Source organism: Aquila chrysaetos, chromosome 9 (assembly GCF_900496995.4).
Source record: "Aquila chrysaetos chrysaetos chromosome 9, bAquChr1.4, whole genome shotgun sequence".
NCBI lineage: Eukaryota > Metazoa > Chordata > Aves > Accipitriformes > Accipitridae > Aquila > Aquila chrysaetos.
The window spans coordinates 12,399,964-12,426,453 of record NC_044012.1 but is presented as its reverse complement, the minus strand read 5'-3'; the positions used below and the strand labels follow the sequence as shown (position 1 = coordinate 12,426,453).

The 26,490-nt window shown below is 37.8% G+C and overlaps 2 protein-coding genes across 14 annotated transcripts in view; one reads left to right on the top strand and one right to left on the bottom strand.

Moving 5' to 3' along the window:
• Positions 1–6,590: 6,590 nt before the first annotated feature.
• Positions 6,591–11,479, top strand: PDCD5 (programmed cell death 5). The gene is made up of 6 exons (XM_030025805.2): positions 6,591–6,722; positions 7,924–7,964; positions 9,158–9,219; positions 9,683–9,774; positions 10,014–10,085; positions 10,491–11,479. The coding sequence occupies exons 1-6, from the start codon at positions 6,657–6,659 to the stop codon at positions 10,536–10,538; spliced, it is 381 nt and encodes a 126-aa protein (XP_029881665.1). The 5' UTR covers positions 6,591–6,656; the 3' UTR covers positions 10,539–11,479.
• Positions 11,480–12,566: 1,087 nt separating this feature from the next.
• ANKRD27 (ankyrin repeat domain 27) overlaps positions 12,567–26,490 on the bottom strand; it is a 49,377-nt gene continuing 35,453 nt past the window's right edge. For 9 of the 13 annotated variants that reach the window (XM_030025787.2, XM_030025791.2, XM_030025790.2 and 6 more), the window contains 8 exons: positions 23,991–24,113; positions 22,010–22,207; positions 20,687–20,806; positions 19,924–20,085; positions 18,913–19,021; positions 17,787–17,868; positions 17,142–17,214; positions 13,597–15,309 (listed from right to left, as the gene is read on the bottom strand). In XM_030025787.2, coding sequence (XP_029881647.1) covers positions 15,034–15,309; positions 17,142–17,214; positions 17,787–17,868; positions 18,913–19,021; positions 19,924–20,085; positions 20,687–20,806; positions 22,010–22,207; positions 23,991–24,113 — 1,143 coding nt within the window. In that variant the 3' untranslated portion in view covers positions 13,597–15,033. Of the gene's footprint in view, positions 13,524–13,596; positions 15,310–17,141; positions 17,215–17,786; positions 17,869–18,912; positions 19,022–19,923; positions 20,086–20,686; positions 20,807–22,009; positions 22,208–23,990; positions 24,114–26,490 lie in introns of those variants that run through there. The other 4 variants (XR_003925023.2, XR_003925024.2, XM_030025792.2 and 1 more) reach the window with 4 other exon arrangements.

Here is a 26,490-nt window from a genome sequence, read left to right as displayed (position 1 = left end):
TATTGGCTTTGCTGTGCTCCAGCTCATTAAACACAGCTGCTTCATACAGGCACAAATACATTACCCAGAAAGAGAATGAACAATCCGAGGTACAAGATTTTAGCCAAAAAAATAAAGGCATTCATGCTCTAATTCTTGATAAAGCAAAAGCAAAAACATTTATGGCAGATGTTTAAAAAAATTAAGGCATCAAAGCATATAAAGCAATAAAAATCACATTAATGGCTTCAGCCAGGTGCACTTCTGTAGCAGAGCAAATCCATGAGAGATGACAATCTTAAAGTAGGAAATATATACATATATACATTAATTTCACTGGATTTTCCCATGGGATGAAAGTTACACATGAACTCAAGTACTTTACAGGTGTTGGACTCAAGCAATGATTCAGTTCCTACTAAAATCTGTAAGATACTGTCATCGGCTTCACAGCTTCAGTATCAGACTTTAAATATATAAAGCATAAGAAAATATTTGAGTGTGCTCCTCAGATTTGATGGCACTATATGGATTATATTCCTGCAAAACATTTGCTGTTTACTCTTTGAAATAAAATGTAACAAAAAAGTCTATCTACAAAAATGTAATGAATAATATTTTTCCTTTTTTCACTCCTGCCTTTTACAATCTGAGATCTCCTCACATCCGACTCACATATTGATGTCATTCCATTTCCAAATCTATTCTACTGTACTTTTATATTACTGCATACAAATCTTTGTAAACCCATGATGCAGACCGGGCACAATGTTTCTCAAGACTGTATTTATTTATTTAGAGTCCACTACTGAGGCACCCATTCAGATTGTTGCATTGCAAATAATACTTATTAGCCTTAGTGTGTTTGTTTATAAAATAATGGAAATTAAAGGGGAAATTTTCCATGGCTTCAGTAAGCTTAAGAATAGGCAAAATGTGGTCGTACAATAACTAATTAGATGGTTAAAATTCACTGTTAATAATTTAAGATTATATATCTAGTTTTCACTGTTGATGTAAGTCTTTCTTCATTTCTCACATCAAATACTGAAATCAGTTTTCTTTTTTTTAAATATTACTTTTTTAAAAGTGTCTTGCTTCAGTTTCTATAAGGTGGAAAAGTCTTGCAATGCTTATTTTGAAGGCATGGCAATGTTTGCTGATTTTCTTTTAAATTACAATAGCAATGTTTATGTGGTTAATTTTTACTAAAATTTTAATTTAGGCCAGCGATGACTAAGCAAGGATTTCATCAAGCAAGGAATTCCAGTATATCTTCCAATCAGAAGCACTAAACATAGAGTTTGCAGGGTGTTGTTGTAGCTGTAGGTATTTTACTTTATTTATTTACAGTTGCATGAGGAAGAAGGTGTTTTGTTTATTAGCTTATTCATGCATTGCCATTCTTCTGTATAATACAGTGTCATTTTAAGATGATTTTGAGGTTAATGTGAGCATTACTGAAAGAGACACACTATTTATAGTGATTAAAACCTTGTGGAAAAAAATCAGAAACATATCTTGAGCCCTCTAGTGTTTGAAATTAAGTCTCAAAGGGCTTGGAAAGGATCCTGCTTATCAAAATTAATATCCTTGAGATTTTTACATATCTCAAATAGTACTGATAACCTTTCCTGTCACTCTGCTGAATTACTAATGTACTTATAGAGCATTATTACTTGCAACCCAACTGATACTGAGCACCTTTCACAGCTGACAAATGCATTCTTAAAGAATACAGAGTATTCCCCTTCAAAGTACCATTTTTCTCCAGTCATATAAAAAATGTTATTATTTTAGTACCAGAGTGAACTATTTTCCATCCATTAAAAAAATTAATTCTGCTTGAAGACTTTAGGGAATAATTTTTAGATTAATTTCACTAAATTACATAGGTATAATAAAAAAGGATGAATCACAGTAACAAACAGAGTAACAAAATGTTCCTTTAGGGAACCGCCCTGTTTCCTAAAACATCAGCCTGAATATTACATGCATGATCAGAACCTGAATTTTCAAATGGAGTAGATCACACATTAATCTCATAAACATACACCCTTAACCAATGGAATGTAACAAAAATGGACATACGCTCAAGTATGAATATTTCCAGTTTCCCAACCTCAAAAAAACCCATGTTACTGCTTTTATGAAGGGTCTTGGTTCACACATCAACTGTCCTCCTCTTCATCCTTAGTACTTCCATTTTCTGCCCTGTATCTTGTCTGCAATCTTTACCTGCTTATTCACCCCAACCACCTTTACACCAACAGTATATATAACTGCTAGTACCAAATGTTGCAAGCATTCAGCAAAAGTTACTTGACTTGCTAATGACAACACAAGACAGACAAAATCTAGCTGATAAACACTAAGTATTATTTAGGTGAGCTCAGTATAGCTACACCAGTCTAAACTTATGAGATAACAACCAACCTCATGTTATTTAGCAAGGTTCGATGTGACTGATAATGGGAAGAATAGAATGAATACTATTAGTATATCAGAATATATAAGATACAGTATTTTTAGAACAATGTACGACATGTTAATAAACAGCTTGAGATGGTTGGGTATCTGAAAAGATGCTATAAAAATACTAGAATTTTTAATGTATCAGTTGTGTTTAAATCAAACTTGCCTTTCAATGACACGAATTTTAACTCCTATTGAATTTGCTGATATTCACAGCTGTGAAATTTGATCTGATGCCTCAGGTAAGACAAAATTGTAGCCACACAATGCTATATGAAACTTAACTACCACAACAGAATCCTATTTTTTGCCTTTTAAGTCGTCACTGGCCAAGCAACAAAGCCTATGTTTTCAAACATCATTCAACTTAGAGGCATTCAATAGCCCACTTTGCACTTGAAGATGATGTCTGTTGAAGTACCTCAAAACAGGATATACCAAAATAAGACTCTTAAAATACATTTTTTTAAATTATACACTATACATGTATATTAAAAATATATTTATATTGTATAGAGAGATTAGTTAGCAATATATAACATTTTCTATTCTACACACAATATGTTTGTTATGTAATGTAGTTAACAATTATATAGTACTTGTGTTACATATGATATATAATACATACTAGGTTGCACTCTGAGATGCACAGTTATCAGAAAAGAAGTTTAAAAGAAATGGGAAAGAGTATTTTTAAAGCATTTCTTTTCTGTTTACCATTCTTCATCAATATAAATGGCACACGGGACTCTGTGGACATATCGAATATGTATAAAACTTTCAGGAATCCACTATTTCAGCATCACAATTAAAAGTCCTGAACACTATAAAGCAACTCAACCAGTATTGAAAAACCTTTATCTTTTCACATTTAGAGCTGTCCAGTTTGCAACGGTAATGATATATACCTCTAAGCAGATGAAGAAGAAACTAGGCAGCTGACTAGCCAAAAATGAAATACAACCTAAAGCACTGTGCTACATGCCTCCAGATTTTTTTAATGAATCAAACTCTCCTTTTTTGCTTCCTGAATCTCATACTGTAATTGACAATAAATACAATGTTACCTTCTCAAAACATAAAAACTCATCTACTGCCAGCTCACTGCTAATAAACTCATTTAAAACAACTTATTAAGACATAAGCTTTAAGTGTGTGAGCAAACAATATGCAATCAAACACGCAACACAAATATCTATAAAGCTAGATGAAGTATTAGGATTACTGCAGCCTTCTCTGACTGAAGCAAAGCATATGGTGGTATAATGGAGCATGAATTTACAGCAACAGAGATGTACGATATAGATTAAAGCTTCATCTGTGAGAACATACTGCACAGCAAAAAAAACCCAACAATTTTTTTGTTTCCTGGTTTATGGCATGAGCAACGAATACTCTTTGGTGGAACTAGGGCTCCCTCTACTGCTAACATGCAAGTAAATACCCAAACCTTCCTTGAACTCCACTAAAAACGTGCTCCTGAAATAGACCCTGATTTTAAATTTAGGAAGGTATAAACATGCTTCTCAGGCTATCTGGATGGATGCAAGGTTTTCAGGTTCATGTTATCCATTTGGAGCATGCACCATGGAAAACTCGAAAGAAAATTAATTTCACTCCACTGATTGTGTCTGCATTCACTGCAAGAGTTCTTAATTAAAAGTATTAATGAAACAAGCACTTGATACTTTTTGTAACTTTTGAAAACTAGACCAGAAATATTTGGTAATGTATCCTTATAGAAACCTCTATTTTTAGGAAGTTGTAGCTTATTTATCCTGGTAGAAGAGTGTTCAAGTTGTTTCTTTGGTTAAATTAAATCTTAAAGCATGAGTGAAAAAAAAACCACCATACAGCCTTTAATAAGAACATGTGACTGACCAACATTAAAAGCCGAAATTTGAGATGTCAGAGTTACTCATTTAACGTGATTGAAGCTATCAAGTGAGTGTGTTGACAATAGTCACTTTGAATTGATTTTAGTGACTTTGTACCAAGTCTGATCAAGGCCAGTACCTTTTGTCAGCTTCCTACACTCTCAGATTTCAGAGACAGGGACAGGCCTCATGGCTGAGGGGCAGGAAGCCGTATCATTTCATGCTTTTTCTAGTCCCAGTGTTACCGTAAGTCGGCACTTCAGCAGCTCTCTAAGACTCAATTTTGGAGTTTTAGAAAGCAGACATTCTTTATTGCAGCACTGGATGCATGGGGGATCGTTCCGCCTATCGTCCATACCAATTGTTTCAATAGTTGAGACTATATACAAAATGGATATACATATTCATGATTTTTCCTGTAAATAATTAACATATTGTCCTAGTTTCAGCTGGGATAGAGTTAACCGTCTTCCTAGTAGCTGGTACGGTGCTATGTTATGAGTTCAGTATGTGAAGAATGTTGATAACACTGATGTTTTCAGTTGTTGCTAAGTAGTGTTTAGTCTAAAGTCAAGGATTTTTCAGCTTCTCATGCCCAGCCAGTAAGAAAGCTGGAGGGGCACAAGAAGTTGGCACAGGACACAGCCAGGGCAGCTGATCCAAACTGGCCAACGGGGTATTCCATACCATGGGACGTCCCATTTAGTATAGGAACTGGGAAGGGGGGGCGGGGAATCGCCACTCGGGGACTAGCTGGGTGCCGGTCAGCGGGTGGTGAGCAATTGCACTGCGCATCATTCGTACATTCCAATACTTTCATTATTGCTGTTGTCATTTTATTAGTGTTATCATTATTATTTTCTTCTTTTCTGTTCTATTAAACCATTCTTATCTCAACCCACAGGTTTTGCTTCTTTTCCCGATTTTCTCCCCCATCCCACTGGGTGGGGGGGAGTGAGTGAGCGGCTGCGTGGTGCTTAGTTGCTGGCTGGTGTTAAACCACAACACATATTCATCTGAATTCCAGGAACTCATTAATATATGTAAATGCCCTTGGTGCAGGCGCACTCAAAATGTTTGGTGGTCTTCAGGGGTCCTCTGGTGGTCTTTGATAGTCTTCCTCACTTGTCCGCTAGTTGACCCTTTTCTAGTGATTCTGCACAGCGGGACACTTTATGTTTGATACAACTTATCCTAGAGAGTGTTCGTTAGTGACTCTACTATCTATCTTTTCTTGATTTACGTTCTCTTCTCACAAATCATATTGACACTCTAAGCTAAGTTATCTGAAAAGGGCCTAAGGTTTTTATCTTCTCAGGGAATTTGCAAGGTCGGCCAGAAGTAATTTTCTCTGGTATCTTATGCATTTTGCAACATACAGGATTTCTTATCCACCACTAGTCAGTATACCAAAGCCACTGTGTTCTCTTCTTAACACAAGATGTAAAACATCTTGTATCACCAGTTGCCTACTGTGTCTCGAACTTGGAAGCAGTGGTCACAGCACAGTAAGTTACTTCTCAGGGAGTCACAGCTGAACAGAGCTTGGGGAATTATCAGTCAATATTGCACATGTGGGAAGGCTAACCAAATCGTGCCCCCCCTTCCCACTGTTTTTTTTTTTTTAAGGAAATCAGAGGACCTGTAGGAGACACAGCTACAGTGTGATCAATCCAAGGTCACGGTAGTAGACTACAACGGTACAGACAAACGGACGTACCAAACCAATGCTGTTTCTATCAGCCTAGCAGCAGCTTACCTGGCATAACATAACCACTCTGCACTGCCTCCTCACAGAACGGGAGCCAGAGAACAAGCAGGCCTGACTTAGCCTGACCTGGGCTCCCCTTACGCCAGCAGCTCTCAAAAAAAGGGGCTGTAACTTCCCCCGCTTTCTCTTCACAGCATCACCGCTGCTCCAGCCACAATCGCCGCGCTGGAGAAACGAAACTGCGCGTGGGCTCACCAACCTGGCAGACCTGGCAAGCGCTAGGAAGAGGCGAGCCCACGGACAAGAGGTTTGGGCAACACTACGAGCTGCTGCACGGAGCGGGCCTGAAGGGAGCGGGGGAGCAGGGCAGAGCCACCCACACCCCCGGGCAGGACCGACAACCACCGCCATTCCCACCCGGCCCGCCCCCGCGGCCGGGGACGGGCAGGCGGCTGCCGCCCCGAGAGCGAAGCGGCTGCGCCGTGAGGAGAGGGCAGGCCGCAGAGGAGCCCCGCGCTCGGGCGGTCCCTTCGGCGGTGGGTTAGTAGCGCCTGGCGCGCCGGCGCAGGCGCAGTACGGCGTGGGCGCTGCGGCTGCGCGACCGCCCCGCGGCCATGGCGGACGAGGAGCTGGAGGCCCTGCGGCAGCAGCGGCTGGCCGAGCTGCAGGCCAAGCACGGGGTAAGGCGCGGGGGCAGCCGCCCCGCCGCCGTCCTCCGTCGCCCCCCCCCCCGGCAGTGCCCCCGCTCCCTGGTGCCGGGCCGGGGGGGGGGCGGGTGCTCGGCGGGGCCTGTCCCTCCGCCGGAGCCTCTCTCGGGAAGGCAGGAGCGGGCACGGGGGAGAGGAGGGGACGCGCCGTGAGGAGGCCTCTGCGGGAATAAAGGCTCCGGCTGGGGCCCGGGGCGGGGGGAGGCGGGAAGCGGCCCGGCCGTGCCCGGTGCTTTTTGCTGAAAACGTCGCCGAGTGCAGCCTCGGTGACTGGCGCCCGGCGCGGGCGGGGGGTGAGGACCGGCCGGGCACCCCCCAGGCCCTCTCCTCTTCTCCTCTCCTGCTGCCGGAGCAGTCAGCGCCTTCAGGGCACCTTGCGCCTGCCTCCTGCTACCTGCCTTGGGTGCCCTGGCTGCTGCCTTGGAAGGTTCAGCGCATAACCCTTCCCTCCCCACCACCTTTTTCCGTGCCACTCACAGTTCTAGGGATTACCATCATCGGTCTTCACAGTCATCTCCGTTCTCAGAGCTGAAGTGTATCAGTCTGTTCTGTTGTTCCTGTGAAGGGATCTTCCATACCTGTGATCAGCCTTGCTTCCTCTCTCTGTATCGTTTCCTGTTCCGCTCTCATACTTTGAAATGTTACCTATAAAATTTGAGGTGCAGATTCAACGTAAAGTTCAGTTGTTTCCTCTTTTTTTGTTATTTGCTTCTGAATAGTCATCTCAGCTGGCTGTATTAATCCAAAAATACCGTGCTAGGATTGTGTTTTCTTCTGTATTGATAAATACAAAATGTTACACGGAGTTTCATTTGTCCCTAGCTTACTTTAATGGGTTTTAAATGCTTTTGTCTGTTTTCTGCGCTTTGGGAAAGTTTATTATCTTAGACCTAATGGGAAGGCCTTTTAATGTCCAAACCTACAACAATCTGTGGATAGATCCAGTAGCACTAGTCATCACACTAGTTTGCATTACTGCTTTGTGAAGAAAGCATAGTATGGCATGTTTATTTGCTAGGGCAGCAGATTCTCATTTTTAGGATCTCGTCTATAGTCAGGCGGGTTTAGCAGGCAGGCAAGTTTAGCTCACATTGACACTGCTGGAAGATTTAAACTTACTGTCCTGTGTGGAATAGTTTTGGATGATCATATTTATTCTGATCTCATTCTTTAGGATTCTTCTGGTGATCCATCGCAACAGGAAGCAAAACAGAGGTATAAATGAGAACTATTGGCTTTTGGTCTTGCATCTAATTGTTCTGACTTTTTTTTTTTTTTTTGAATATTTAATTTCTTTGGAATATTCACCTGAATTTTTTTTGTTGTTGGAAAAACCACCAACAAAGAAGCTGAAATGTTGAAGATTTAACCCAAGGATAGGTAAAATCTGATAGCTCTAAGTGTGGCTCCCAGGCCATGACTATATTGGATGATCCACAACAGAGCTGTCAGGCAGTCTGAACCCAGACTGAGGGGGGGGGTGGGGATGAAAACAGCAGTAGCAGCTCATTTTCACTTTGGGACTCAGCTGAGTGCAATAACCTCATGACCCTTGGTGATATAATAGGATGGTTTGGGGATGCATCACTCCCACTATCATCTGCTTCTGGAACTCAGAAACCTTGGCTTTTCAGAGTGGTAAGAATTGGTCTTAAGAAAATCTCGAAGGCTGGCAGAACTCTTCTCACACTGGAGTTTTGTCTGAGTGACAAGTTTGGGTTTGGCTCTGTTAGTGCAATGGCAACATGCTTTCCTAGTTGATTTGATTTTTCTGGGACATCTGTCACAGTTAAAAATATGAAACAAAATGATTCATGTCACAGCTTAGTGCGGAAATGGTGTTTAGTATTTGCACTAAGTGGAAAATAGAAAATAAGTGTTTAAAGAGCTAGACTTTGCACACAGTGACAGTTTGTGTTAACTGAAATGCATAAACTAAAATTCCAGTTTTGCAAATACGTAGTCAAATATTTTAAATATATGAAAACTTACTGATAAATTCTAAATAAATAATGAGGTTTGGTTCTGTCTTGCAATTGCACGGACTGTTCCCTATGCCTGCTTTACCATATACTGTCTTTGGTGAAATTCCACATGGAACTGAATGCAGAATCTTTACAGTGGGTAGCATGGCTTTTGTCTTGAAGATGTAATAATAAACAGTAAGAAAGTGTAAATAGTAAACTCCATATTGATTTCTTGGAAGATGTCAGCTATGTAACTTTGTCAACGTACATAGAGCTCATAACAGAAAATGTTATAAAAGAAATCATGTAAATGTAAGGTTTGAAGGCACCTCCAGAAGTCACTTACGTGAATCGAAAGTCTTCTGTAGTTTGCTGGTTTGTGCATATTATTTTAGGTATTTAAAATCCCACTTATAAAGTGTGGTTAATTTTTCGTTACAGGGAAGCAGAGATAAGAAATACTATTTTAGCTCAAGTTCTTGATCAAGCAGCTCGTGCAAGATGTAAGTATCCAAGTAACTTTCTAATAAAAAATTCTCATCTAGTGTACTCCAGTGCTGCTCAAATCAAGCACGTATGTGCTTGTATATAGGCCAGACTACAAAAATACTGTTGTTGATGGGAAGAAAAAGCTATTAGAGCTTTTCAGTTGGTGATATTAATGATTGGAGGGGAGGGGTTAACTGACATCCAAATGCTGTTAATGATTTTTTTTTTTTTTTTTAAATTAATAGTAGGAATGGTAGTGAGAGTCAAAATTAGTTAATCTAATTAGGAACAAATATTTAAAAGGAGAAATACAACTATCTTGTATCTTTATTTTACATAAATGAAAATGCCTTTTTCAATTTATTTCATGACCCTGGCATGAAGACTACTGCTTCATAGGCAAATTTGTCTCTAGTTACTAGTGAAGGTATTTGAGCTGTTTTAAAGCAAAATGAACAGAGCCTGTTTTTGTTGCAGTAAGCAATTTAGCACTTGTGAAACCAGACAAAGCAAAAGCAGTAGAGAATTATCTTATACAGATGGCAAGATTTGGACAGCTAGCTGGAAAGGTGAGTTATGTTTTTCCAATTCTTTCTCACATATATTAATTTTCAAATGTAATTCACTCTAAAAAAAAAAAAGTTTTTAATATCTGTAAATTAAATAACTGAAAAAGGCAATTGAGAGCTTCTAAATACTATTATATAGTTCCATCAAACACCTATTATAAAAAGTGATAGTGTGATTCGGTTGTTTGATACTAAGTATCTCCAAATATGGTTATGTGGCTTTTCTTTTGCTTTCCTAGGTATCGGAACAAGGTTTGATAGAAATACTTGAAAAAGTGAGTCAGCAAACAGAAAAGAAAACAACAGTAAAGGTAAGCTTTATTTCCTAAATGTGATTTTAATTTGTTATAAAATAGAGCAGAAAAATTGCATGTATTGGACCATTTCAGTTCAGGGTAGAACTTAACTTTGTATTTACCACCTCTCTTACCTACAGTGATAGGTGCTGGGATTAAATCATAGCAGTCCTTATCAATAGTAAAATTTGCAGATAGAGGCACTGGGGTATCAGTGTTCTGTTGTGAGACAGACTACCCTGTGTGTCTGTCCTGTACCACCATTAATGCTAGGCAGGGACTTGGCGGGGAGAGGGTGATGGGGTGAATATTTTGCTCCCATGTAATGTATTCATTGTCAAATGCATGGAGTTTGAAAGGGTTGCTCTGTGTTGGACTTACTGTGACCCTTCTATTTTCACATCATGTATTTTATTTTAGTTCAACAGAAGGAAAGTATTGGATTCTGATGAAGAGGAGGATTATTAATACTACTGTAAGACTGTCTGCCAAACAAAAGGCCTGGAAAAAGGCAACATGCTGTTAACCGGGCAGAATGCAAGATCTGAAAATGTTTACGCTTTTTTTTTTTTTTATAAAAAGGCCAACAAATGAACTTGTCTTGTAAAATAAATCTGAGAAGGGGATTTTATAACTTAAATTTTTGTAGTTTAAGAGGCCTGAGCAGTGTGGGGTTCCCCACTGCTTCATTAGCATGAACATTTTGTTGCCCCTTACTCAGTGTGTAAGCTATGCTTTCAGCAGCTGCACACACTTAACTTGCTGCTATTGGAGATACCATAACATGAGGAGGAGCTAAGTGTAAAGCTGGGAACAGCAACTCTAGGAGTTTAAAAACTTACCTCCAGGCTTTAAATCACAGAAGTGTTAGAAACAAGATTTTCCTGAGCCCTGAAGGAAGCCTATCCAGCAGCTCACTGGCTCTCAAGTCCTTGCTGGAAATTTATAAAATAAAGTGAAGGTATCAAAGTAGCATTTGGATCAGAGGACTTCGTATCAGGCAGTCCATGTAAAGAAACTGTAACCAGCCTACAGTTGAACCATTCCCCTAAATCAAGCTATCTCAAAAAAAGCAAGTTAATTGTGTTAATACAGCACTGTTCAGACACTTGGTATCTTATATTCTTAAAACTACCTCCATTTCTTATCAAATGGCTGGAGTGTTTAGTACCTTGAGAAAAAGACCATTTTCCTACACTTTCTGCAACTCCTGCATGCATAAAGTAAAACTGAACTTGTGCTATACGTTTATTCAAAAATATGGTTATGGAACTAAGTACGATAAATACTGTAACGTGCTGATATAAACACTCTACCACCACAAAACCCTTTTCTGACATAATTTAACAGGAACATGTATGATCCCAACTGCAGTGGTTTTTGAAACAGAATAAAATTGTTTAAAGTGAGCACTAGTGGGTGTTTTTCATCTTGTGTGAATGTGGTTAAGAAGTATTTAAACAGTTATTTTTGTTTCATTTGAACTAGACTGGGTGTTTTGCTTGTCTGTGTTTGTAATTAGGATTTCTTAACTTCAGTAATATTGTGGGTGTATGCTACCTTTTTTTAGACTAATGACCCTTTACCAGTGTGAAGTGGTTCAAGTCAAGGTGTCGCGACAGATGGTTTAAAACTTTTCTCAGTAGGGCTACAGATACATCCTAAGCATCCATGCTTTTATCAAATTCTTCTTCTAACAACATAAGCGTTATTGCCTTGTTGTTCTTCTAAAGCAGCTGTTCCAGAATCTCAGTTATCAAAATGTGAAGTAATACTTTGGATTTATTTTAACTTAACAACTTTTTGGAGATTAAACTGGACCATACAGTAACATGCTTTGCAGATAAATCATAAGTAAGTGTCATGAAGTTGACTTCAGTATATTTGCACTACAGATTGCTAGGGGAAGCTTCCAGGGGCATTCCCTTCAAATCCTATTCCAGTTTAGCCTTTGATCATTCTATCTTTGAATATTAAGGTATTTTTTAATTACAAGCTTGGTCAAGCAAGTCAAAGGAAACTTGCAAACTATTACACTTACCTAAATAATTTGCTAGTTATCATCTGTCCATCATTTAGATTATAGTGGAACTGTTTGGCATTCAAGTGTTTTGCTTTTTGGTGTTTTGTTTCTTTTTTAATACATACACTATACATCCAAAATGCCTGAAAATAAGCTTTATCCAGGACTGGACACTGAATAAAACTGAAGCATGGCTTGGTCACTTAAGTAGCCTCAGGTTCACGAGGACAACTGTTCTGATACTGTAATAGAATAGAAAACTCAGGTGAATTCTAATAAATGTGTACTTTTTCTATAAAACTCTAAAGAAAAAAAAATATTCTCCTGTTAGATGTCTTAAAATACAGATTTTGTTAAAAAATACAGTAGGCAATATGCAACAAGTTGCCTTAGTAAGCTACTATGTTTTTTTCCTTGCAAATTTTATATTTCATTGCGGGGGGGGGAAGTTGTTCCAAAGGCAAGCGCTACTTTAACACTTGGCCAATTCTTTGAGTAAAATGGACCAATAATTATATAACAATTCATGGCAAGGCTGACACTTGGGAGTGTTGCAGCTGTGTCACCGCTTGCACAGAAAATAGTATTGAACAAGTTGTTTTCCATAACCTGTTGCATTCAAAAATCTGTCTTTAATAGAAAAGAAGCAAGTATCTAAAGGAGTTCACATCCTCTGATGCTTATCTCTAACTTGCTTATCATTTTCAAAAGTATTTAATAAGCTATCTTAAAACTTGTTTCCAAAGCTATTCAACCACACTGTGCTTATTATTAAGGATTAAGAAAAAAGACTTGATACTGAACTTAGTGTCATTGTGCTAATTCATGTTCTGTAGTTACAGCAGTATATTCTGTACTTATATTCTGTAGCATAGTATCACCAGTATTGAAAACCTAATAAACTGATTTTTCTCATCTATATTGTCAAGAAGTCTTAAGACAAGAATCATTTAGTTAAATGCATAGTATAATTAAAACACAAGCAAAATTCTCACTATGTAGTTTGGAAATCAGATCTATGAAAGTTTACTTGTATCTTAAGCTTTATAAGTAATATGTAGGTTATTTTTGCTACAGGTAAGGATAAGTGACTTACTCTAGGTCATCCTCATAGTGTCACAAGAAGGAAAAACTAGTTCATATGTCTCTCCTCTTGGTCTTTGGCTCGTAATAGCTGAACATCCATCCTACTTTTTTTTTTTTTTTTTTTTTTAAATGGGAATGTAGAGCTAGAGAAGGAAGTTACATGAAAACGTTTGCTTTCACTAACAGTTCTGTATTGTACACCTCTATACCTTAAATCCAAAACCACACAACCTAATAATAGTAATCCATGAATGTAGGAGGGAAGAAGGTCATACTGAACTTCAGAGTAAATTCCAACAGATCCCTCAGGTTACACAGAGACACAAGGTGAAGTCTTCAAATGCCTACAAAAACAAAAGCAAGGAAGTCTGCATAAAAGACTCAATGCTTCGAAAAAAACACTCAAAGAAAACAGCATTTTCAAGGGTTATTTTACTAGTTTTTTCTTTCCATCATTTGGCACAAATCCAAGGCACATTAGAAAATCAGATAAACTCATAAATTAATAGAAAAATAAACACGACCCTCATCTCCAAATGTTTATATGTGCACTTATTGCGCATTTTACCTCTTAGAGTAAAAAGTTATTTGAAAAAATAATCAGTACGTCTTCCAGCGTTGTACTTTGCCAGGCAGTTTACTAATACCACAGTTAAAAGGAATAGAATTAGTCATACAAATAGTTTATGAAATAAAATGCAAGCTGGATGTGATGAGCCAAGAATAAAAAATACTGCACTTAGAAACCTGGCTTGTCCTATTTACACATTCTCCTACCATAACTGAAAATGAAGTTCAAATCTAAGCAGCCATCTTATAGTTACTTGCAAGCTTTCAATTCTTCAGTGATCACAAATGCTTACTGACGTGAGAAGTACTTTTCATAATTGGAATTTCACCTTTTTAAAGAGCAGTCCAGAGGAGGCTCCTAATTGTCTGCAGATGTTGCCCTGGTTCAGAATCATGAATATTTGTGCATTTTTGCATGACTTGCTTTAGAGGGGGAAAAAAAACAAACCACAAAGCAATTTTATGTGTCCTTATATAGGCTTGCTTCTGCTTTTTTTTTTTTTTTTTTGATTAGGCTGTGAAAAGTGAGTCCAAAGTTTAGCTTTGTCAAGAGCTCTCTACTTCTTCCCCAGTACCTTGGCTCCTATGTAAGAACTTGATCTTGCAGATCCAATACAGGGAAGCATTGCAAAGAAATTAGCAAGGATTACATCCCTTCACATCAATAGCACGTATAAATCTCCTAATGTGGCATCGCAGATGTTACAGACTATTGTTTTCCCAGCTACTGAAATATACAGAAATATATACTATAATGGTTCATAACATTACAATAAAAATAGAGATATTTCAGTTACCTCTGGCAATAAATACCTTGTTATCCAATATATCTTTATATGTATATAAATATATATATATTTACATATACTTATCCAATGTAGTGATAAAAACTGAAAACGCAAAAATTATTCAAAGAGTTTTAAAAACAAGGTGGGTGGCTGAAAAAATACAATAGAGGGTTTTGTTTGGTTTACTGTTACATATAATTTTTTAATAAGTGCTAAGTAGGATAGGAAAGTAATTTTGCTGTCTACCTCTCAGTACGTCCCTGTTAACATGTTGAGATCAGTAACGATCTGGCTGTGTAGTTACCTCCGACATCAACAGAGGATTCAGTCTTTGAAGGTGCTAGGAACATTCTGTTTCTGCTGAAGAGTCATCCTTGTATTCTGTTCTGCAGGCAGGCTTGCAAGCGTCACTGAATTCTTTGATATACAGTGAAGGGTTATTGAAATTAACACCACCTAATTCCTCAGCTTTTGACATCAAATTCACACTTCCTTGTCAATGTTTTGAAAGCACGTCATCACAGCAGTCTCTCAATTGTGAAATACTTGGATTTCTAGGGCTGGATAAACTATTATCGCTGACATTCTCTGCTGAAAGTGGCACATTAACAGTGTGTCTTCGGTGCATTAATTTACTCCTGTGAGGGACTTCTATCACGTCATCATGTTTCACAAACTCGCCACTGCATCCTGTGTCAATAATCTTAACTTTGCTCCGGTCCAGCTTTTCAACAGATTTTAACTTGGTTTTATCAAAGCTTTTAATAGCTAACTGTGAGGATAGAAAAATGGTATGTTAAAAGCATTGTCTACTTTTTTCATTACAAAAAAGTCAAATGAATATAGTGTTTCTTGAATATAATTATCACATTAATTTCATGGTATTCTTTATACTGAGAACACAGCCAAGGATTAAAAATAGCATACTTTGTAGGACAGTAATTACATTCAGTCTCCACAGGAGAAAACAAGAGCCCAACCTGCCCCAGGCTACACATACATCAGTACCAGAACTGAAAAGATAATGAAGGCATTGCAAAACTTATTTTCACTGCACTATCCCAATAGCATCCTAACTCTTCTAAACACCTTTTGTAATGCAAGTCTCAAGGTACTTGAAATCAACAGCCATTTCTTTTACCATTAAGAACTGTGTAAGCAGTAACACAGACAGTCTCAACCTGGCACTGCTGAAGGCAAAGGCAAAAACTCCCAGCTTCCAGGTCTTCACTGTCAGGGAAGAGACACCCACCCTCCCCCCCCCCCTTAAAGACTCTTTTTGGTCATTCCAGCTATTCTTATCTTCCATTTCCACATCTGCTGCTGATGTTTCCTTTTCAGAGCGGGTGGCTCTGCTTGACTACTGGCCACCTGGCAAATGTTAAAATAACTAAGAGAAAAAAGAGAATCCAAGCATGCTAATGACAGATTTTCTAAGATAAGAACTAAAGGCAGAAATAAATTACGATACCCTTTTACTGAAATAATGGCAACAATCTTGAAAAAGTTTCAGATGGAGATCATACATGTTTAAACCTACTAACAATTTAGAGCTGTATGACGTGTAAATTCACAAAGCTACGACAATCGCACATGATTGAAGTGCTATGTACCATGATCACATATTAGTTTTTTGACACTTGCTATACTTACATGACATACTGCCTTCAGTGATCCACAATTGTAAAATCTAAATCCCACATTTAATTAAATAGTGGGATATTATCATTAATTCTAGAAAGAATTAATAAAACATTAGTTTTATAGCATTAATTTGGCATTCTCAAGGCTCTATGCACATGTTAAATCTCATAAGCGCTCTATGAAATAGAACGGTATTCCATTTTCTAGATGGAGGTGAGCATCAGAGTCTGCATTTCTAAGGCTATGTCAATCTAATAACGGGCAGCTACTGAACTAACCTGGTAAAAAACTGTTTTCTTTTGAATGGGGTAGTTCTTCTCTTGATTTAGTATGCTGAGGCGGCTCAGCAGAAGGTCCAATGAGAGTCAAAGCCAGTGTAAAGGAGGAAAAGGGAGCACATGCTCTGGGTGGAGGGCAGCATCCAACAGTCAGATTGGCACAGGGTGCCATGGTACCCCCAACCACAGATGAATTGATTACATGTATTTGTGTCACAGCTGGCAATGCAACATGCAGTTTGCTATCAACCCTTGCAAACAATCTCCTCCTCCAAGCAGACTTATCATGCAAACCCTAATTTTAACCTACTGAAAAATTTCTCTCTTGTAAATAGCATCTCTGCTTGGCTACAGCTCTTACAAGCTGTAGAGTTTTTCAAGCCTTGCTATAGCCTAGATTTTGTTAGACATGACACAGAAAACAAGACACAGATGAAGCCTGCAGTAAAAGGCTTTAAGAGGTTTAAAAATAAGAATAAGATGTTTAAGAGGTGTTATAGAAGCACCACTGAAGTTTGAACAATGGAACATCAGGAAGTTAGCAAACAGGTCAGAACTTCTGGGATTCACCAACCACCACTAGTAAAGAAGCTTCCCTGTTACGTGTATCTGTATTAATAGCAGACAAAACAAACACATTTGCTGTATTATACAAATAATTCAAGCAAGTACTTCCACTTACCTGATGCAATAACTGATAGTCAAAATTAGGGACACTTTTATCTCTTGTTATTGTTCTCCGTAAATGTTTCGCTCTAAAAAACATTTTAAAGAAATTTTTAACTACATAAGTCTTTCCACAAAGTCCCTCAATCACAGAAAATCCACACGGTGGCGCTATCTCAACAAAGAAAGGCTACTGTCTGACAACACCACCTCAAAATGACAGCCGGCTAGGATTTCCTGTATTTTATCACAGAATATACGTTAACATTTAAAAAGATCATAGGCAAAACCCAGCCACTGAGTGAAGCACTAAGATGATTTTTTGAAAGCAGTCTGGCTCTGAAATTCTTAATTTATGGTACACCAAGTATTAGTGCAAAAACAATTATATATACATTTGCAAGTACTCCTTCACTGGCCAGCTTTTCCCTCCTGCTGCACAGCACATCACTGCTGTTCACCACCAATGACTATGTCATGCCTAGAACATCTGTCTGGTGATACGAATGTGCATGCCTCTGAGGATTAACATCTACTGTCAAATTAGTCACGTGTGATGCATAACAATGCTTGACCCACTTTTGGGCTTTATTAACAGTTGCATTTCTTATTCGCTTATAGGAAACAATAAACGGTCTTCTGAGGAAGCTTCTATGCTTACTTGTTAAATCTGTTAATTGATTGGACCAGCTGAAGTTGTCTGCTTATGGGATCATCGGCTTTCTCACATGGCTTAGAATTCACTAGGAGTTTAAAAGAACAGGCAGCTAAAATTACAAGTGAGTCACACTTAAGAATTAAAAAAACACAGTTATGAATGAAAAGTGGTATCTACTGACAGATTTAAACTTTTACAGTAAAACTATAATAGTAATAACTTGAATCAGAGTCACAATTTATCTTTGGAAATTTTAAAGCATTTTAAGTCATGGGAGTAAGCGTTCTTCATCAGATTAGCATGACTGGCCAAGCTTCTGAAGAGACCAAGTAATTCTGGACTTTGAGGCCCTTAATTCCAATTTTTACGTTGTTACACCCCTTGCCCCAGGTTACACCCCTGTTTTTACTTGTTACACCCCTTTCCCCAAGTTAGTGAACTGTATCAGCTTGAAAATTCATCTGAAAAACTTCTGAGCCAGCATAAGGAAAGTAGTGGATAAGCAAGACCAGAAGCTGAGGGCGAGGGGGAAGAGGGGAGGGTGGATGGTGAGTAATACTATCTCTTTTAAAGGGCAATAAGCCATTATATCAGCTCAGCTGTATTGTCAAACTGTTCCATGTGTCTCAACATATTTGCTTAGACTGTACTATGTGCTGCCATTTACTGAAAGTCACTCTTCTGCAAACCTTTGTAGCTCTTATTTCTGTCCCATAATATGAGAGACAGTAACTAATGGAAGAGTCACTCCCTATGCTGGTTTAGGGCAATGTAAATGACAACTAGAGGTGATTTAAATTGATCTGTTTTACTTTGCACTGAAATGGACAATTACTACACGGTAAATTATATCATCTCAAATGTGGCACATTTTTTAACTTCAAATGCTTTTGCATGTAAAATTCCCACACACACCCCAAAAAAGTGAAAACTGAGTTTGCAGCGATGTCACCAATATAATACAAAGTCTGCTGCATTTAGTTATAGTATTTTAGGTGTTACCTGTAATAAATATGCAAAATAGTTGACTGTTCTTTAATTGTAAGTCATTTATAGAAAATATTTGATGTAGTCACACATGAATTCCTAAATCCCTTTTTATTCATACCAGTGGAAATATGACACGTACCTTTTTTTCTTATCTTGATAGTAGCATGCTGCTCACACTCCTTTTCTCTCTCTGCTGATGTAGCTACACAGCTTGGTGCTGTTTCCAGCAACTTAATGATATTTGAATTCTTAATTTTAAAAGTTTCCATTTTCACCATTATTAAAGAAAAAGAAAAACATCAGTGCACTTTAGGATTCTAGTCTACGCAGAGTGTGTTAATCGCTGCCAAAATGAATGTAACGCACACAAAAATACCTCATTATAAATATTAACTTCAAATTGTATCATTTTGAGTAGGGACAAAATCAATGTTCCACAAGTTGCACTGTACCGGCATGATGATTTTATAGTCTTGACCTATTATTTTAAACTGTATTATTTATGGTTAAGCTAATTTCAGTTTAAATGGTAATACACATACTAAAATTGATTCAGTACAGAATTTTGTGGTCATTATGCTACATCTCAGCGGCTATTTAAGCACATAAAGATAGGGACCATGCATCAAATCATTTAAAGAGTGAAATAATTCTTTATAATTTAATATTACATATTATGTTATTGCTATTAATAAAAGGGAAGGTCAGAGTTATCTATGACAAGATAAAAGCTATCAAAAGGCACGAAGGGCAAAAGACAGTGGGTGGAAGGAGGAAGATTGCCAGCAGTGTAACATCAGTGAAAGGTGTTCCTTTTCCTACGTTCAACATTTCTTCTGCTCTCTCTGCCATTACTAGCATAGATTTTTATGTCATTTTCATTCACATATGTGCTTTCACTCTTTCTAGACTTATCATTTTTGTCTAGGATAATTTATTTTAGAAACACAACAGGTTTCATATACCACAGGTATCATATTGTACGTGTACAATAAACAGGCATCTTAGTCTTTATAGCACACATAATTATTAAATACAGAAGTCTTGGCAAATATTGTTGTGACAAATAGTTATATTTGTTTTCTTTCCTGCATTATACATATGGAACTTTAGAAAAATCTAACATCAGCAATGAGCTTTCTGCACTCACCGGCTCAGCACAGTCTGCAGGGGTACAGTTCCTTTCGTTCCTTATGTGCGTCATTGCGCCATTCTGAAGTAGCAAGTCTACCAGGGCTTCATTCTTTCCTATCACAGCCTCGTGCAGTGCTGTATTTCCTTTGGCATTAGAAATGTTAACAGAAGCTCCATGCTGGACAGCAAGATAAAATCGAAGTTATAAAGACAGAGTAGCATGAAATGGAGATAGCACATTACTATTCTGTTTTTCTCTCCTTTTCAATGTATGAACGAGAACAATGCCACAGAAGCCTTGTAGCTGTATACAAATGCAGAAAGCATAAGCTAGCAATCACCAGTTCAACAATAAGCCACCTGATAATATTATTTCCTCCTCTCTCATAGCCATAATTTCATGGATCAGCTAATTTCATTTTTTTCATTTATCTACTACATATTCCAAGTTCAAAAGATATTAAAAAAAAAAAAAAAGAAGAAATCACAAAACACACAAAAAACCTTATGCGATAGAATCATAAGCAAAAAAACCTAACACCTGCCACAGAAAAGTTCCATAAAAACAGCTAGCTGTGTAATAGGAAAGTAATATTTATCTAATAAAAAACCATGACGGGAAGGAATTGAAAGGAGTGAGATAACAAATACTCTTATTTTTTCCCTGAGTAGTTTTGACAGAGAAATGTGTAACCAAAAATAGTGATTCTGAATAGTGGATAAGCACAGATATCACATAAGAAATACTATTCTGAACATGCTGTTTTCAGTGATCTTACCTGTAACAACAAGGCAGTAGTCTCATACTGACCATTCAAGCATGCATAAATTAAAGGAGTATTTCCATATATATCCTTTTTATTTTGTTTAGCACTGTAATCCATCAGACACTTTACCACCTATTGAAAGAAGTAACAACTTTTTAATTTAAGGTACCAGCTAATCAATCATGCAGTGAAAGGCCCCTTCCTTTTTTTTTTTTTTTTTTTAACATTTTTTTGAAATCTGGAATGAAAAAGAGAAGAAAGTAAAAAAGACAGAGAAAACAAGTCTCATCTTTGCCAGATGATAACCACAAGCATCTCTTCCTACCATTCTAATTTTCATGTTTTACCACACGCTTTTAAAAAAAAAAGCTTAAGCAACTGAAAGAAAGGCCAGAAAATAAAACTTGAGGTATGTGGAAAACATACATAATCAATAACTTAACAAAACACCAAAAGCAAACCACCACAGCAACAGTATCCTTTCGCCCTTTCTGAACTCATCAGAATACTTGGAGGGAGTTCTTTATGTTGTAAATACCTCATGAACTAACCTTCATTAACCTACAAGTTTGAGTTGTATTCTTGTTTTCTTCTTGCATCCCTAGTGCTTTGTCTCCCCATCACCTTCACAATTCTCTCAATTTTCTTTTTCCTCTTGCAGTCCTCAGCTCCTTATTCTTAAAACCCTGGTTTTCCACTTTTCTGCATATTCCCATTTGCTTGTCTGCACCTGCTTTTTCATGATCATTATTCCCCCCCCCCCCCCCCCCCCCATTTACTCTCCCTCCTGTACGAGTATCCTCCCCTCACTAGCTCATGCTTCTCCTTCACTGCTTATGCTTCCCTGACTTGAAGTCAGGGATGAGGTTATCTGCTACCCGCAGAGCTCCACTTGGCTCACAATCTACTTAAATGAGTTGAAGATACAGTAAATATTTAATACTGTGGCTTTTGAAGATACTAAGTCCATTGCATCAACAGATGTACACATAACCTCCTTGAACAGAAGGTACAGAGAGAAAATACACAGGAAGATTCAGCTGCACAAGGTATTTTTAAAGCGTTTGATGTATGACAGTAGCTATTTGCAGCACTTTCATTAAACCATTATTTCAGGTCACTTAGAAAGAAAAGGTGCCTACTGAAACTGTTTCAGTTGAAAGATCCCCTTTCCATCTGGATATTTTAGACATTGACAGAAAAAACAGAATCACCAAACTAATTTTCACTGTTACTGGTTTAGTCTTGTTGATAATTTATTGGTAATTTCACAAAACAGCTTTTTGTTGGTGGTTAAGTGTTAAATACCTTGCATTTATGAAAAGGCTCGGTTACCTGGAAGTGACCTTTCTGGCAGGCTAGATGAAGAGGAACTGCATGTTTCACATTCTTGGCACTGATACTGGCCCCATGTTTCAACAAGAGACAGACAAGTTCAGAGTGTCCATGCAGTGCAGCCATATGCAATGGTGTAAAACCATCTTGGTTTGAAACATTTACTCCAAGTCCATTAGCAGAGATCCTTGCAAATTTCTGTTGAGGAAAATACACAACAAAATGATATAATTAATCATGCTACTTTCTGTTGACCAAAAAGCAGCCAAATACCTGCTAAGTATATACAAAACAGGTAGATGGACATTACAAGAATTTCTGCTACAGAGCCTAATTTGAGACCTTCGGGAAGAGAGTTAGTAAACCAGAGCAGCTTGATAGTATTTTTCAACAGAACAATGAGTTTTATTTTTCTCTCTTTTCTTCCAACATGATAGCTTCATACAGAGAAATTCCAGGCAAAGTATTCATGATATTAAGAAAGCACATGATATTAAAGCAGCACAGGTTGAGACGGAAGTATAACTTACAGTGTTTATATAGCTGTTAGGATGCTCACACATAGAGAGTAAGTGTTAATATTATGAGTTACTTTCATTTATACAGACATTTACGCTCTTTGAGACAGACACTACACACCTATTTTACTGCTACGTGAAGCTCGAGGTAATAAGGATAGATTCTAAAACGAATTTAATTCATGTGGAAGTAGCACTGGCCCAGAAAACAGACTTCCATGGGGAGTCAAGATAAGGAAACTACCTGGAAGACAACTTACACAACAGTACAGAACATCCTTTTTTACTCCTCTCGCAAACTGTGTAGGGCATTTACAGTGCTAGACAATCTTTCATTCTGCCTATCCTCAGTGTGCTTTTAAATGTGTGCCTACCTAATACAGTGGTTAAGATTAGTTAACAAGTTCTTTCTGCTTTTCAATCAGTAGGCAAGTGAATTCCACAGCAAATGCCACTCCTTCCCCTGTTGCCAGTAAAATGAACTTTTATGATCTCAGGCTCTGCCATCTTTAGCACATGATCTCTGTACTGAGGGTACATGGACACGTTACCAAACAATAAAGCACGGTGTGAATGTGAAGCATTTAAAGACAACTAGCATACTTTTATAGCCTGCACAAAACAAACATAAGGTAGCAGTGAGGAATTTAGAAGAAGTTAAGCCATCTCACATTTTCTCAGCTAAGTGATATGGATACTGTTACCTCAAAGTAGTCAATACACTGAAAATTTATACTTTGGTTTATTCTGCAATGACTTATCCAGTTATGTATACTTTCAACATAGCAACACATTTTCTTCCTGAAAGTAATTGGTTTTCTATTTCCGAGAAGCTGGGATCATTCCTTATTTAAATTTAAAAAAGAAGTATTATAAAGCCTGATTTTCCTCTACAGTCCATGATAAATATGGGGAAAGGAAGTCTTTGCAACTGTATTTAATCTCTGAAGAGGTTTTAGATATAGCTTGTATGAAAGATGTCATGCAATTAAAAAAAGACTTTATCAGCATTACATTATAGGATTATAGGATTAATAGGTATTCCTTGCTAAACTGATTACTAACAGATAAGTAGATACTCTGTGACAGTTAGCAATGTAAACTATAAAAGAGAACCAGGAGAAACTGAGGCTTAGAAAAAGATTTTTCCCATTTATTCCAAGTTGTCCAAACCTTAATGACAGCAGTCCACATATTCTAAAAACATACTGCAAAGTTTCTCCTCTCCATTAGATATTGAGCAAGTCTTTGAACATTGCTACTGTTTCCAAAATTTTCTACAGTTCAATTAAAAAGAGAGCAATTTCATTGCATCAGATGAACTCTGTTAAGATCTGTACATATTTAATTGCTTTTTAGACAGAGATACAGAGGTGTTAGACAATATGAATGCTACTTCCCTAGAGCTAAAAGTTACATTACAAGAATATAAATTATTCTTTTCACAGAATGAATATTCCAACCTTTTGTGCTGGCCCACATTTTGGGCACTGGCATAATGGATGGCAGAATTCTGGTTTTGATGTACTGGCTGTGTCATCCTCATCTTCTAAGTCTTCTTCCATCCATTCCAAGAGGTAACGTACCTGGCATAAAAAGCAAGTCTTCCTTTACAGAGTCTAAAGGTTTCATGGCCCAATAAATTTGCATAAATTTCACAAACATACACTTGTGAATATCTCAGGGAGACTATACAGCTACCTCCTAGCATCAGCTGCCCACAGGCCAAATTAAAAAAATCAAATGTTATTGTTGACAAAGGAGCTAGAAAGTTCACCAAATATAGCAGTGAAGTAAATTACAAATGACTTCCTGCTGCCTAATCAAGACTTCAGCATTCACCTAGTCTCAAACCCTCCAAATCCCTTTAGCTCAGATGATTTGTGCCAGCTCATGTCAATACGAATTTTGTTTCATCTTTTGCTTTAACAAACATAAGAAGTGACAAGGATGACGACACTTAACTGATGCCCAAAACTTTGCAGGGACACTGACTTTTCTTAGGTCTGTCACTTCCCAGGAGCTTGACAGTTTCACTTTTTCCTCAACGTACAATGCCTCATTTTTGAGGAAGAGAGAAGCCCTTCAATGAAGATAGTCTTACGACTCAGAGCATTCACGTGCGATTTGCAAACAGTGATGCTTACTGCATGTTAATTTTACATTAAATTTTATGCAACAAAAAAAAAAGCTGTTTAAGAAATATATTTTTATCTTGAAATTCATTAATCCACTGTAAACTAAAGACATCTTAGAATTCACAGTGACTGTACTAAGTCTCCATTATTATACCATCTGGCAATGTTAGTCCTGACATCCATCTGGTGTACCATTCTGAGTTTGTATTATGCTCAATGAGACAAGTCTTTCAGAAACTCAAGACAGAACTGGGAATTAAATTGGTCGCATAATGCAAGGGACAATACATTAATAGTCACCTTTTTCTAGCTGCATGAAAAGGGCTAACATCACGGCACTCAAAAACCAAGACAGAAGGAAGATCAGGACGCTTGTGTGTGGAGGCTAGATCTCTCAGAGCTCCAGCAGATCTTCTGGGACATTCCCACACACAACAAGTTACAGGATTACATAGTGGGTATGAAGCTGTAATACATGTCATCTTGTGAAGGGTTTTCCTTTTACTCTTTTTTTTTAGCAGCTTTTAAGAGAGCTGTCAAAAGATTGTCTTGTTACCGTGAAGAAAGATTAGCCCTTTGCCTCCCACTGAACAGTGGCATGGAGCAAAACTGAGCAACCACTTTCTGCTGAAACCGAGATAGAAGCATCTTTGCTGGATTTGGGTTGGGTTTGATGCCACAGAACTGGATCAATCCAACAGCTCTACAGATGCTAGTCGAGAAGAGAATGGGGAGAAAGGAATTTGCTACAGGTTCCTCCCACAGTGTTTACTCTCACGCTTGTCAGCAAGTTCTGCTTCTTACCATTAAGGTAGCTCTGGGAAACCAAACACACATTAATAATTTATCCAATTAAACAGACGCAGCTAGAATAAATCCTAGGACAACTAGTAAGGGCCATATACCTGATTCTGAATGATAACATAATTGAGACAGCAGAGGGATATTTTTCACAGGGAATATTACTTTCCCTGCAAATTCCACATTGCGCTCTGGAGTAAAAAGAAATCTTCTCTCAAGCTTGTCTGTTCACAGAAGGCCTGATCAGTGAAGGTTTACTATTTGCTGTATTTGTACATGTCTAAAATAAATATTACTGTCCCTTCACTTTCCCGTTTCCCTGCAGACTGACCAAGACACTCACAACTGACACTTTCTCCTTCTTCTATCACAACTCAATAGTGCTGCTCTCGTTATCCAAATTGGCAGCTCGCAACATACCAATACCAATGTCTCACCAAAAATCTGAACATGCTACTCCCATGCATACCTCTTTATAATTACAGTGGAATAGCCTTGGGTTTTTTGGTTTAAAGGTTTTTTGGTCAAAAGGTTAAATGTACTTTTAAGCAGACACATGCTGAAGCATCTCAGGAAAATGTCCATCATCTCCCTTTGCCAGTTAACTTGTCACCTAAAACCTTCTTTACATTGCAGAGTAACACACGTCGTGGAATATTTAGCAGAGCACTCCAGGGGCACTGTACGCTGTATGCCAGACTTTTAGCTGCTCCACAAGATTTATTTTATAGAAGAGATTTGCTTTTTTTGTGGTGGATTTCTTCCTTAATACCACTGACAGACATTTGACCAATCTCTTCTCAAATATTTTTAACAGAAGAGGTTCTGTAACATCCCAGGTCTGTTCTAGTGTTATCTCACTCCAATAATAAAAGGGGGGTTTTTTATTTGCTTGTTTTTTAAATCTAAGTATCTTTGTTGAAAGCTGAATAGTTCATCCACCACTAAGGAGCTGTGGCGTACACCTGACCACCAAATTCAATCACAAAGAATGAAAGACCAAAAACTGATGTTAAGCAGTATC